Source organism: Gracilinanus agilis, chromosome 3 (assembly GCF_016433145.1).
Source record: "Gracilinanus agilis isolate LMUSP501 chromosome 3, AgileGrace, whole genome shotgun sequence".
Taxonomy (NCBI): Eukaryota; Metazoa; Chordata; class Mammalia; order Didelphimorphia; family Didelphidae; genus Gracilinanus; species Gracilinanus agilis.
In genome coordinates this window covers 17309047-17323134 of record NC_058132.1, presented here as the reverse complement: position 1 = coordinate 17323134, position 14088 = coordinate 17309047, and the positions used below count along the sequence as shown (strand labels likewise).

At 51.3% G+C, this 14088-nt stretch overlaps 2 protein-coding genes across 2 annotated transcripts in view; both read right to left on the bottom strand.

Annotated features, from left to right (window-relative positions):
* The window catches only part of GSK3A (glycogen synthase kinase 3 alpha), an 8466-nt gene extending 6381 nt beyond the window's left edge, over window positions 1-2085 (bottom strand). The window contains exons 1-5 of the mRNA XM_044668520.1: window positions 2026-2085; window positions 1786-1856; window positions 1357-1457; window positions 918-1101; window positions 3-79 (exon numbers count right to left, since the gene is read on the bottom strand). Of these exons, the coding sequence (XP_044524455.1) occupies window positions 3-79; window positions 918-1101; window positions 1357-1457; window positions 1786-1856 (433 nt within the window). The 5' untranslated portion in view covers window positions 2026-2085. The remainder of the gene's footprint in view (window positions 1-2; window positions 80-917; window positions 1102-1356; window positions 1458-1785; window positions 1857-2025) is intronic.
* A 2175-nt stretch (window positions 2086-4260) lies between these two features.
* Window positions 4261-8838, bottom strand: DMRTC2 (DMRT like family C2; the record flags this gene model as incomplete). The annotated part of the gene is made up of 9 exons (XM_044671050.1): window positions 4261-4382; window positions 4774-4951; window positions 5279-5339; window positions 6538-6646; window positions 6962-7136; window positions 7354-7433; window positions 7734-7891; window positions 8213-8422; window positions 8801-8838. Coding segments are annotated over 9 exons (1131 nt in total), but the record flags the coding sequence as incomplete, so codon positions are not given.
* Window positions 8839-14088: the final 5250 nt, after the last annotated feature.

Genomic DNA, 14088 nt, shown 5'->3' with positions numbered 1-14088 from the left:
ATGTTTCTTGTTGGCAGCTGCCACCTGTCCTGCGATTCTGTCCAGGTCTCTCTGTCCCTGAGGTGTCAGCTTCCGGCCCCTGGAAGCAGACAAGAGAGCAGGTGAGGGCACAGGAAGCTTCGCTACAGCACCCCCACCCCCCAGTGAGAACCCAGAAGCCCCAAGTCCTGCTCAGGCTATTTAGGGCCAGCACCTGCTGACGGGGCTTGCAAAGCCTCCATCCGCAGAGCTGTGGGGAGAGGAGAAAAATCAATTGGGAAAAGTTAACGAGTGGCCTAATGAAAGCCGACAGTCACTAAATTACCTTCCCAGAGCCCCGAAGCAGCCAGCCAAGAGAGGTCGGGGTGAGCCAGTGCTGTTTGCTTTCCTAAGAGCCTCAGCCCCGGGGGGATGGGGGCCAAGGTCCGGAATAAACAGGCTCCTTTCCCAGGCCCAGCTTTTGAGCCCAACTTTGGGATGGAAGGAAATCAAGCCTTGTTTCCAAGGTAACTACCAACAGCACCGGCTTCAGGCTCAGGGACAGCCTAGTAGGAGTTGGGGTTTGAACCCCATCGCAAACTCCAGCTATAAAAGTAGGCAAGTCACTCAACCCTGCTGTTTCAATGGAGGAGGCAGGGCTCCCTCCAGGAGCTATAAACTGAGGATAAGCTGGCTCAGGGTAAAGAATGGCACCCCCTTTGTCATAAAGGGGGGGGGAGCAGCTAAAACACCAAGGAGGAAAATGTCACCAAGATCACACACTAACTACAACCTGAGGAGATCAAGGACATCCAGCTGTGTCTTAACTCGGTGCTGGAGATACCTTAAAGGTCCACTCAGCCCCCATAAGACTGTTAACGCAGGGTACCCCTTCCTGGAGTTAATTTTTCTTGGGGGGGGGAGGCAGAAGGGTACCCCCTCCCAATCTCTCCTCTTACCCATCCTGGTCCTTCTCCACCATCTTGAGGCCCTCCAGGGCTTGCAGAACCCTCCGGGCCACACTCTTGGAGCCTCTGCTGAAGTGACTGGGCATGACTCCATTGCGCTGGCGCCCCCCGTAGATCTTGGTCATGGATCCCACACCAGCACCACCCCGAAGGTACAAGTGTCGGGCTGTAGAGGCTGGGGAGAGGTGGCTGGGGTTGGTCTTGGGTTCTAGGGCCCTGCCCCGCTTTATTTCTAATGTCCAGTCCCAACTCCACAGGCTGTAGTTTACCCATGAAGCCTCCATACAGGAGAGAAGTGCTAGGGCCCAATGGGGATGGCTGGCTTCTTCAGGGGCCGGCGGGGGAGGGGCAGCTTCCACCCTCCCCGCTCAATCCGCAGCCTAGGCTGCCCCACCCCCCTCCCCCCCCAGCCGAAGAGGCTGCCACTCACCAGCCCGCGTGTAGAACCAATTCTCATCGTAGGGCGCCAATTCCTTGTGTTTGGCCAGCTTGACCGTGTCCACCCACTCGGGTACTTTCAGCTTCCCCGACCTGGGGTGGAGGGAGGTAGGAATGACCCAAGGGAGGGAATAAGGACCCCCACCCGCTAGGCTCCACTTGGCCCTCCACCACCCCCAGTCCCCGCCGCTTGGGGGACCCAGCAAGTAGCCTAGTCAGCGACGCCACCGCTCTTCCTCCTCCGGTAGAGGCCACACGCCGTGACTCTCGCCCGCCCCAGGCGGGCCTGGGTGCAGTAAAACGTCCCGCCCCACGCTCCCCAGTAGGGGCCTAGCCAGGGTGGCCACCTCCCTTCCTCTCCCAGGCTGGGGCTGCACGGCGGGCCCCGTCGGACCTCTGCCGCAGGCAAGGGCGCACTTACTTCTTGAGGAAGGCAGCCAAGGCCCGAACGAACTCTTGCTGGTTCACGTCCTTCACCGTGACTCCCGGCATCTGCGGAAAGTAGTGGGCGGCGGGGCTCAGCCGAGGTCCTTCACTCTGGACCGGCAACCCCGACCGCCGGTACCCACGTGGAGGGCCATCACCTGCGTGCAACCCCACCCCGGGTTCCCAGCGCCCCCTCAGAGACCCTGCCCCAGTCTCGGCCTCAGGCGCCACTTACCGTGCGGGTTCCGCGAGGCCAGCCAGAGGAAAGGGAGAAACGGGGCTTCCCGGCCTCACAAGAGGGGAAGGAAATCTCGCGAGAACCTCTCGCCCCGCCCCTGCCTCATATCTCGCGAGAGCCGTTCGCTCTCTCCCTGGAACCGGGCGGAAAGAGCTTCTCTAGGCCCCGCCCCTTCCCCCGGGAGCGCCAGTGAGGGCGGAAGTGCCTCGGCTCTCGTCTCCCCGTCCTGCCCTAGTGCTTGCGCCCCTGTGCGTCACGTGACTCTCCCATGACTAGGACTCAGCACGTGGCTCTGTATGGCCTCCCTCTATCCCTTTGCCCATGCCAACCCCCTTTTGACCCCCCCCCCTCCCGGCCCCAAGGTCGGTCCTTTACTTTCTCCCTCTGCTGGGCTCAGGTGGCCCAACCTCCCCAGGCCCATCTCAAATGACCCGACCCCCAGGATTAAATGAGATTTGTGAAGGTGTAGCCCAGCACACGTTAAGTAGGCTACCTTCCCTGGGTGGCTATATAGGCGTCAGCTATGCCGGCACAGTCTTCCTGTTTGTGCACCGATCCTACCCCGGACCCACTCCAGCCTGTGTTCCCTTCTGGCAGGGGCCTTCCCCGTTCTCTCATGCCCAGCCCTGGCTCTGCCCTCACTTCTTGGTGAGGTTGCCCTGTAGCCTCACACCAACCCTGTGTTTATTCTCCATTCCTCCCATGGGGAAACTGAGGCTGATGGAGGCCGACTGACTGCTTTGCCTCTGCTGGGCTCACTCGCAGGCCTCAGACACAATGAAGCGAAAGACAAGTGACCTGCCAGATGCCAGCTTTTGCGAGGCCCACCCAGCCACTGGGACCATCCTGCCCATAGCAGATGGGGGCACTGGAAGCACAGAGACTCAGGAATCTGGCTACCCAGGGCCTGCCACCCTTCAGGGTGAGGAACAGGCAGCTCAGCTCCCGGACTCCCTCTCTATCCCTTCCCCAGGGTAGTTGTTCTGTTACAAATGGAGCTGCCTCACAACAGTGGGATCTCAGTGGAGGCAGGAAATCTGGGTTTGGATCCTGACCCTGCCATTTCACAGCTTGACGTTGTTTTGTCCTTAAGAAGCACTTCCTACATGCCAGGCACCCGGCTAAGCCCTGGGCATGCAGAGAAGGGGAAAGGCCAGCCCTGCTCTCAAAGAGCTTTATCCTAGAAGGTGAGACTCCAGTTAGGGGGGACAGACTGGAGATAACCAGAGAGGGCTGGCTGGCACCAGCAGTCAGGCTTCCTGCCTTTGTCATCAGTCCGACTCTCTGTGATCCCATTTGGGGTTCTCTCAACAGAGAGAGATACTGGAGAGCTTTGCTGTTTTCCTCTCCAGCTCATTTGACAGATGAGAAAACCAAAGCCAGCAGCATTAAGTGTCTTGCCCAGGGTCACATAGCTAGTCCGGTGCCTGCCTGTGGTCAGGTCTTTGGCTGAGACTGGAATCTAGGAGGCAGGAATGAGGAGGGAGCTGATTTCAGGATAGAGGACACCAAGGAGGGAGCTTGGGAGATGCCAGAAGAGTTACAAAGGACTTAAAGAACCAAACAGGATTTTAGATAGTCCTTGAGGTGGAATCATTGGAGCTGATTGGAAAGGAGGTGCTGTGGGCAGAGCTTGTTTGCTAGAGTAGAGGTTCTTAAGGTGGGCCCCAGAACTTCTTTTTAAAAAGGGTGTGGAGCTAAGCACTTTACCATCATCATCCCATTTGATCCTCACAGCAACAACTTGGGAGGGAGAGGCTGCTCTCATCCCCTTTTACAAATAAGGACCCTGCCAATTTGGAATCTAGAAACCCCAATTGTGAGATCGAGAACCCCAAGTTTGTAGCAGCGTGAGGTCTGAAGATCTCGAGTTTGACCTTGTCACATGAGAATTGACCCCAGACTCAGAGTTTCAGACTAACAATGAACCTTAAAGTACTTTAGGTGGAGCTAGCAGACTCAACCAGACGTTAAATACCCTTTTAGTCTTAGAAGTTCTTCTGTACCAAAGTCCTTTCTCATTTGAACTTGGGTCCTCCTGACTCCAGGCCTGGTGCTCTGTGGCACCACCTGGATCTACACACACACACACACCAGGGGCTTCTAGCTAGGTCTCATAACACTTTATTGAAAATTAGTCTAACAGGGTACAGGCCTGGGGGGACAAGCCCACCGACACCCCGGCCTTTCAATATGCTGTGTCCTCCTGGTGAGGAAGGCTTTGATGGGACCTTAGCCCAGCAGGGAGATGGACCCCATGTGGCTGATGTGCAGGGCCACCGACGGGGCTGGGCTGGGGAGCAGCAAGGGCCCTGCCCCGCCAGCTTCCTTGCCTTCCTTTTTGGTTTCTGGGCCTGGTGGGGAAGAAGGGGAGAGGGTCACTGTGTCTGTTCTCAGAGGCTGGCAGTGTAAGTAGAGACAGGGAGCCTGAGGCCCCTCTCCTAGGCTCCAAGTCATAGTTCTTCCCCATGACCTCTGGCCATCACCTACCCTGAAGGCCTCTGGGCTTCTTCCCCCTCTGCTGTTCTCCCTCCACTTGGGCCTCACAAGGCCTCTGGGATCTCCCCTTGATTCCTCCAATACGCCTTCTATTCTTCAACCTGGACCACCTCGTAGGTATCCCAGGCTCCCCTATCCCTTCCCAAGACTTTCCTAGTTCTCCATGGCTCCTCTGGGCCTCCCCTCCTGGCCCAACTCGGGTTACCCCTCCTCCCAGAAGCCCTCCTGGGCTATCCCAAACCTTACCCGAGGGGCTGCCAGGGTGGAGCAGGGACACCCAGGCAGGATTGGGGGGGCCAATAGGCAGCAGGTTCCGAGGGGCTTGGGGGGAATCCCTCAGCCCCATCAAAGCCTCTGCTGCTTCCTGCTGCAACTGGTGCTCCGTGGGGGCCAATGCCCAGGCCAGATTGGAGGCCTCTGCAGCCTAAGGGAGAAAAGGAGGGATGACCTGAAACTCCTGCATTTTGCCCTCCCAGGCCCAGCTGGCCCTTCCTGGACTGCAGGTTTCTTTCTTGGTTCTTTTTTTCCCCCAGACCCAGCTCTCACCTCCCTGGTCCCATTTTAATGCAAGATTCTGTTTAGAGGCAGACAACAAGGCTTTCTAGCTAGGACCTAGACCCTCAGATATTTGGATCCCCCTGCCCTGAACCCTTGAGAGACCCTGGGTTTCCAGAATTCCAACCTCCCTCTTCCCCCAAGACCTGGGCATCTGTGTTCCCCCAACCTCCAGTCTCCCCACAAGACCCAGGACCTGGGGCTGCAGGAGCAGTGGGTCTGGGAGGCCGCAGGGCTGGAGAATCAGTGCTGAGCATCTGGAGCAAGGAAGGAGCAGACAAATGGGGACGTCAGTCATGGCCGACTCCTCACCTTCCCTCCCTCCCACCTTGAACCCACTGCTGAGACCTGTCAGACCCTCCCCACTCCGGTTTAGCCTCTGGTCACCTCTGCTCTGCACTATTATCACTGCTCTCTCTTCTCTCCAGTTCATACCTCACAGAACTGCTGAAATCCTCTCATGGAGCAGCCCCTGGCCCACAACCCTCCTGAGGATCTACGGGCTCCTAAGCTTAACAGCTGAGGTCCTCCATGGTGTCTCCCCCTTAGACTCCAGAGCAAGGCCTATCTCCCCTTTCTATTCCCAGTGCCTGGAACACACAGGGTGCTTCATAAATGCTCACTGACTCCATCATCATCCCCAGAAGCTGAGTTTCTAATGCTGTCACATTTTTTATTTCTGAGTAATGCTCTGCAGGGGTTTCTAATTGGGGCTTGCTCTTGTTTTTTGAACTTCTTCCCTCATTCCCTTGTCTTGACATTCCCTTATATCTCCTGCCTGAGAGCAGCTTCTAAAATTGGGCCAGAGGTTTTGAGCGCCATCTTGTCCTTAAGCCAAGTCTGGGGTACAGAGGGGCAGCGTCCTTGGGTCTCCCACTGAAATGAACTGCAGAAGGTTGCTCTTAACTGGGCATAACCTGATTTCTTCATCTTGACGCTGGAATCTTAGGTTCAGCACATGATTTTCCATCATCGTTAAGGAATTAGGGTGGGACCACACATTATTAAGCCCACTTCTTCATTGGGTATTCGCTAATTAGAGATGTCTAGGCAAGGGCTGAATAATGAACTTCCAAAATTGTATTTAATGTCTCAAGATGCTGAATGCTATTATCACTGAAAGAGGTCCCTGACCAATTAATTTACTGATTATTGCCAGCCTGATCAATAAATTGATACTCTTATCCGGAACTCAGTCTCTGGGAATTTTTAATAGTTACACCTCATTTTCCAGATTTGAGCTCAGGTCTTCCTGACAGTAGGCCCAGCAGTCTGTGCACTGTGTCACCAGCTGCCTCAGGGCTGGAGCCTTTACAAGTTTGGCCCCCACTTGGTCCTTTCCAGTTCTAAACTTTATGGTAAGTACACACACACATCCCTGCACACTCCTACATATACACCCCCGATACAGTTTGTTTTCTGTCCCACCCCACAGCTCCAGGCCCAGGAACTCACGGCTGGGCCAGGCTGGAAAGCCTGGAAGGTTCCCCTGGCACAGGGGCCATCAGCAGCTGGCACTGTCCTGGGTAGATCGGGAGGGCTCCATGGTTGGTCAGGTCAAAGCCTGGCCCAGGTGGGAAAGGAGAGAAGGCGATGGGGTCAGTACATGGGTCTCCTCCAGGGGGCTGCCAGGATTGCTCAGAGCTCCCAGCACTCTCCAGCCCCTCCCTTCCTCTCCTGTCTCACAAGGGAATGGAGACATGGGGACGATGGGGTCAGAGCTGGGCCAGTCCTCTTCCACCCATTCTTCTAGAAAACAGGTGCAGAAGGACTTGGGCTCTGGACCTCCCTCCCACGAATTCTTACCTACCTCCTGGGGAATGGGTACAGCAGGACATAGGCCTCAATCCTCACCCCACCCCAGTTCCCACCATCTTACCAGGGAATGGGCGCAAGGGGATGCCAAGCTCCTGGTACAGCAGATGACACCGAAGTGGGGGGGACACTGACAGGGTGGGGGAAAGCCAGGGCCCAGGGTACCAGGGCCCGGAGTGCCAGGTCAGTGGCAAGATGTCCAGTGGCCTACTCAGCAGTAAGGTCCGGGGGGTGCTCTCCTGGAAAGGCAATGGTTAAAAGCAGGGTGCGCAGGTGGCTAGGAGTGAGTAGGGGCCAGCCAGGAATCGCAGGAGGAAGGGTGGATAGTACCTAGGCTGGGAATACTGAGGGAGGAAGAGAGGGACCAGGCTGATGTATAGAGGGTAGGACCGATAGTGGCTGGGAGGAGAGGCCAGACAGGGAGATGAGAAGCATCAGGGCCGGGGCAAGTCTTACCTTTTCAAAAGGGGTCAGCACGGTCAGGGGGACTCCTTGAAGGGCCCCCTCAGGCTGGGGGCCCACATTCTCCTTCCCGGCTGGGAACGACAGGACGAGTTGGTAGGATCCCCTCCCCTCCGGGCTGGTTCTCCCCATACCCTTACAGTAATTTCTTGTACCCAGCCATAGCATTCCTCCTCCATACTAGGTCCTTCTGGGAGGTCAAGGGACAAAGTTTCTTGGCCCCATCTGGACAGGGCAAGTGTGGAATACGAGAGGGCAGAGGCTCTCTGAAACCACACAGAAAGGCCCAGGTCACTCTGCCCAGCCCCAGGCTTTGTCCTGCTCCCCCCAGCATCCTCCTCTCTTCTTCCTTCAGCCAGAGGGAGACCATTTACCTGGGGCCCAAGGGTGGGCAGACCGCCACTTGCCGTGGTTGGAGATCTTGAGGGGGGCCACGTCATCTCTCAGCGCGCCCTGGCTCAGCTGTCTTTTCAGCTGAGCCTCCTGCTGTCTCCGAAGAGCCACTTGGGCAGCCATGACACGCCTTCGTTCCCTGAAAGAGAAGGGGTCAAAGACTACCCTGGGTCTAGGCCTGAAGGCGTGCCTTTCTTCAGCCTGGGCCCCTGGGGTGAGATCCCTGCATGTGGACTCAGAGGAGCTGGGTTCAAATTCCTCTTGTGCTCCCCACTGGCCGGGTCACAGTCGGCTTCTTTGGGCCTCAGTTAAAGGAAAGGAAAGGCTACTCTGGGCTTCTCCTCCAGCTCTGAGGGCCGCGATCTGGTGACTGTAAGGCCCGGATGAATGAGGAAGTCTGAGGTCTTGAGTGAAGGGACCCACGTGCAGCGGCCAACAGGCCTGGAGCCGGGATACTCACAGGATGAGGACGCATTTACGACATTCGCAGGCCTGGAAGAGGCACAGGTGCTTGTGGCCTTTGAGAGGGGCGGTGATGCCATGGTTGCGGCAGCGGGCGCAGGTCGGGGCGCGGCTGGCGGGCTGGCCAGCTGGGGGTGTGGCCTCGTCTCCCCTCATGGAGTCTGAAGGGCAATTCTGGACACTCGCTGCCCCACTGGCCTCCATGGAGCTGGGGAAAGAGCGGGGAGTAAGGGCCGCAGCCAAACCGGAGGAGGCCCTGCCTGACCATTCCCTGGGCCCTGCATATACCTCCTTTCCCATCTATCCCCTTTCTTCAATCACTCCTCCTCATGTACCGCCTCCACAGTATTTAGAATAACCAGACAGAATAAAACTACACCAAGATGAAATAATCATAACAACCACACAGAAAGAATATAACAAATATGGTATTAATTCATTATAAGTCATTATAATCAAATAACACAATTTCATATACCTTTCTGGGTTTAGAGATATAATTTCATTGATCGGGAGATTCCCAATATGTAAACTCCCTTCACTGATACAGATGGCAACTCATCTTAGCTTGATCTTAGAGAGTTACCTGGGGCAATGATGGAGGGGGGGCAGGAGGGGAAGAAAATCATTTTAGTGCTGGGCCTGGAGTCAGGACCATCTTTCTGAATGTGAAGCTGGCCTCAGACACATACTAGCTGTGTGACCTTGGACACCTCACCCTGGTTGCCTCAGTCTCCTCATCTGTTAAATGAACTGGAGAAGGAAATGGCAAACCATCCCAGTGTCTTTGCCAAGAAAACCCTAAATGGGGTCAGAAGAGTCGGACATAACTGAAAACCAACTGAACAGCAAATGACTTGTCTATTGTAATTGTCAGAGGTAGACCTTGGGTTCCTGACTTCCAATCTGGCCTTCCGTCCATGACACCATTTTACAAACATGTTAGTATAATGATGGGTGGGTTTTTGTTGTTGTTGCTTTGGATCGGGCCCTCATTTCCCAAGTACAGAGAACCCTTGAAGGAGCAAACCTTCACCCCTGCTCAACAACTCATTTCAAATACTTGTTAGCGCTATGACTCTGAGAAAGTCACTTAACCACTAGATGCCTTAGTTTTCTCATCTGTAAAATGGGGATGATAACAGCATCTACCTCCTGGGGTTATTTGTAAGGAACTCTAGAAATAATCTTGTGATTGCTATTCTTCTTCTCCTTAGGGAGTTACCTGCAGCCCAGAAGAGACCTGCCCCTTCACAGAGCCAATAAGGGCTGGGGTGGGACCCTTGGACCACATCTTCCTGGCTCCAGGGCTGACTTCTCTACCCACTATGTCATATTGCCTCTTGCTTGGTGTTACCCAGGATGTGATTTAATTCTCTGATTATTACAATCCTCTATAACAGAAGCCTGAACTGGGTTCCTTGTTAAGACCCAGATGTAGCACAGAGCTGGGGCTAAATGTACTCTATGATGCCACAAGGCCATAATTGGTAAGGGACGTTTCACTGAGCTGCAGAGGTTTTATATTCCATGACAGAAAAAGTACTGAATGTATATTCATGAGATTTGATGACCTCAATTTACCATTTACCATCTCTGGGCCTCAAGTTCCTTCATCTGAAAACAAGGAGGCCGGATTAGCCTGGGGCAAAGATTCCTCAATTCTCTGACTTCAACCTTAATGCCAGCCTGTGGACCAGCCTGGCTAAGGGCAAAGATGCTCCTCTCTGGAGAGGAGGAATCACTTAGTCCAGATAGGAAGTCCAGGAACAAAAGAAAAGAATAAAATGGTCCTCAGGCCTCTGGGGCCCCCTCCCTTCTGGGCTTCAAAGACAGCAACAGAATGGTGGTTAAGGGACTAGGAGGGCCCAAATCACACAATTTTCGGACTGGCTTGAAACATTAATTAATGTCTAGTGATCTGAGATACTATTGGAGAAACTGAGCCGTGTAAATAGTAACAACCACACAGCAGACAAAAGTAGAAGACATGAAGAAGATGTAGCCAATCAGAAGGCCAGCTTACAGGCTCTCCTTGTAGAGTCTGATGAAGGAACTAATTTTATCACGCACCAAGAGGCAACAAGAAACATGTGTCACCTAACGCAGGTCAAGTCAAGCCCAGACCAAAAGACTATTGCTAATATAACTATCCCACACGTTAACATATATTAAAAAAGAAGGGGAAAAGAGAGAAATTCTCCCACCAAGTCCTCCAAATCCAGTATATCCTGGAGACTGACATGAAAGTAGGAATAAGGAAGAATGACAAAAACCCACATTGAAATACATTAAGATACAAAAGCACCCAGGCATGCAGACTAGTCGGAAGGTTCAGGCCTGCATATCACATGTATTTTCTATTGGAAGACAGCTGGAAGGCACTGGACAGGTCAGATACCACATAATAGCATAAAAAAAAAATAAACTGATTACATCTTGTGAGGAAATGAGCTTATTCACATGGAGTCATTGAGAATCAGCTGTCTTGGTGCTGTCAGACCATCAATCAGCTAGAGCAAAGGTCAAAATCAACCCCAAATTAAAAGAAAGACTAAAGAGGAGAAGACACAGTTTGCAATTACAATGGCTTCAACCTAACTTATTTGAATGAGCTATTTTTACTGAAAAGTAGGAAATAGATAAAGGTAAAGTTAGTGCCTGTGTGTACCAGCATTTCTTACAAAAGGTTAATGAAGTAAAGCAGTGACCAAAACATGGAGGCTAAAAGAGCCAGGAAAATAACCCAGCAATTAAATTAAACATTTGTTCTCTCTGCCACAAACTTTGTGCAAAACAAGGAGAAGAATGGGGGGAAAACCATCATGGAGGTGGGTAAAGAAAAATTATGCACAGTATCACCTCCACAAACCAGTGAGAGGCAGTGAAGGGGAAAATGAATCTTCAGAAAGCCAAGCCAGATTGTCCCAAGAGCATTTATAGATCAAAATGGGAGGATAAGAAATGGAAGCAAAATGGAAAAAATGTCAGCATTCCTTTAGGAGTCTATTCCCATCTCTGATAACAATGGCCCTGCCACATTTGGCTTTGTTACCAAATGAGCTCTATGAGGAAGCAGAAATGGTACCTCGGCAGAAGAAGTCAGAAAAAGTGGCTGGACAGGACTAAACACACAGAGAAGGAATCTGTGCTGAAGGTAACACAATTTTCTAAGCACTGAGAGGATTGATTTTTGAAATCTTAAAGAAGGGAAGACACCAAACAATTGGGAAAAAAAAATCTCAAATGGTATTATTACCAAAAAAGTCGAACAAGAAGGCATCAGCAACTACTGACCCATATGCCTACTTTCTCATCTCTATAAAATCTTTATGAGAATGAACTATATGTATTGAGGGCATTCTTGATGAAAATCTGACAAGGAAAAAGGCAGGCTTTCACAGCCAATTTTCTATAGCAGACCACATCTTTACAGCTCCACAATTGACTGAAAGACAGATAATACAAGGTCTCACTGTGTTTACTGTTTGTTGATTATGAAAAGGCATTTGACTTGGTGGCACAAAACTGCCTCAAAGGCTCTCTTCTCACAAGTAGATGCACTCCTGTGCATCCGTACAAGCCATATACAGCCCTTTAATAGACAGCCATAGGAATAACTTTGTTCAACAAATCATTAGTGATCAATAGCAACTAATCCAAAAATCCGTATGACCTCTGCTCTCTAGGGGCATTTGCCACTCCCATGGAGAAAGCCCAGCTCCGCGTTGAAATAGAAGAGGAATCTCCTGGAGAGGAGGAGCTCCTGCAGCTGCTCCTGTCACTTGGCAATGACCTTGTGCTGATTACATTAGGGCCCCCCCCACCCCCAACTGCATTAATCAAGTCCAGGCATACTCCAAAGAGACTGTCCTCCCAATCTGCAAAGGAAAAAACCAAAGCAACAAATGCAATTGTACAGGCAGGCTCCTGGGTTAGTTTATTAGTGTAGTTATCTTGGCCAGGCACCAAAGAAGGACAAGCTGGAAGAGTGGGGCAAGACTGCATTTAAGAAACTGGCCAGTGTGCCATGATCCCTGACCCAAAAGTTACCCTTTTTGACACCAGCATTTTCTCAACAGCGCTATTTGGCTGTGTTTTGTGACAGGCCACAACCCTCAAAGAATAAGAATTGTGGAGGGCCTAACCAGTGGGGAGATGTGTGGAAGGAGAAAGGTTGGGCTGGGCATGTGGCAGGAGGAAGATGCCAGATAAACACCCTGAATACTGCCCTGGGAATCACAGAATGTTAGCAGACCCAGAGCAAGGCCTCCAAGGCCTCAGGATATCCTTGATATGTGGGAACACACTGAAAACAAGCGCTAGCACATATATAGGTCTGTAAGGTTTGCAAAATAATTTATAAATATGAGCTCATTTTACAGGGGCAAAAATCCTAGGGGCTGAGAAATAGCAATGGATTAAAAAAAAATAACCTTTACCTTCTGTCTTAGAATCAATATTGTGTATTTGTTGCAAGACAGAAGAGCAGTTAGGGCTATGCAATGAGGGTTAAGTGACTTGCCCAGGGTCATCCAGTTGGGATGTGTCTAGGGCTAAATTTGAACCCAGGACCTCCCATCTTTAGGCCTGGCTCTCTGTCCACTGACCCATCTAAATGCCCCTAAAATTGATGGATTTTGATCTGCATCATAGAGAGAATATTCCCATCTGTGTGATCCACTAAAATATTGATGTAAGAATATAATAATAATAATATAAAAAATAAAAATAACAGAATAATGATAGTTGCCCTACCTTTCTTTAAGGAGTTTTGTGAATTAAAGTGCTTGGGAAACCTTAAGGTGTTAGAGAAATGTGATATAGATAATCTCATAATGTAACAGAGGGAAATGTGAATTTTTATTTTAATTTCTATTTTTCTAGTGTGTAGAAACTTACAAAGCAATTTCTTATAACCCCATGAGAGAAGTAGTGCAAATAATCTTAGCTTTGGTTTTTAGGAGAAGTGGAAGTTCAGCGAGGTAATGCCCTTTGCTAGGGTCACACACAATCCCAGGGATTCTAGGATTGTGTGTGTCCCTTCTCCATCCATGCCTCACCTGCTCCCTTTCCAATATACTTCCCAAGCCCCATCTCTGCAGGTGTTTGCCTTTCTTTGTATGCCAAGTCCATAGCACAGTGCCTGATCCACAGTAGATGCTTAATACTGCCTGTTGACTAGTGTTTTTCTCTTTCTTTAAGCATCTTCTATTCAGTTCATTACCTCCCAAGGCCCACTTGGCCTGTTTCTCTTATTCATCCTCTAATTTAGATTCCCTGTCCTGGTCTGACCCACCTCACACATAGACCTACTAAGTGTTCTTTGCAAGCCCTCACCAGTTTGACTTGCAGCTCATCCCTCCCTCCTTGGTTTCTCTTTATATTCACTCTCCGCCACCTCTCCTAGATCCCTACCCCAGGGAGTATGATTCCAGTGAAACCCAGCCCCCAAGCTCCAACTTCCCTTGGCTCAGTCCCATTCCTGATTCCCCTAAGCCTCACAGTATACACACTCCCAGCCAAAAAAGAGAAAGAATGAATGAGGGTGAAGAGGAATCAATGAGGAGAAGGGGGAAAAGACAATGAAGAAGAGACATTAAGGCAGGGAAGGTGGAATAGAGGAGAGAAGAATCACAAAGGAGGGAAGGAAGTCAGTCACCTGCTACTGGAGAAAAATTCACAATGGAAAGGGATTGTAGGGATTGTAGAGGGAGAAGTATAGGGAAGAGGCATCACAAAATGACAGAATCTCAGAACTGGCAAAAATCTGAGAAGCCATCTTGTTTAACCATGACAGAATTTCTTCTAAAATGGTTCCAAGACTATGTCCAAAGAGCGCTAAAAGACTGCCTGCCCTCTGATCCAGCCATA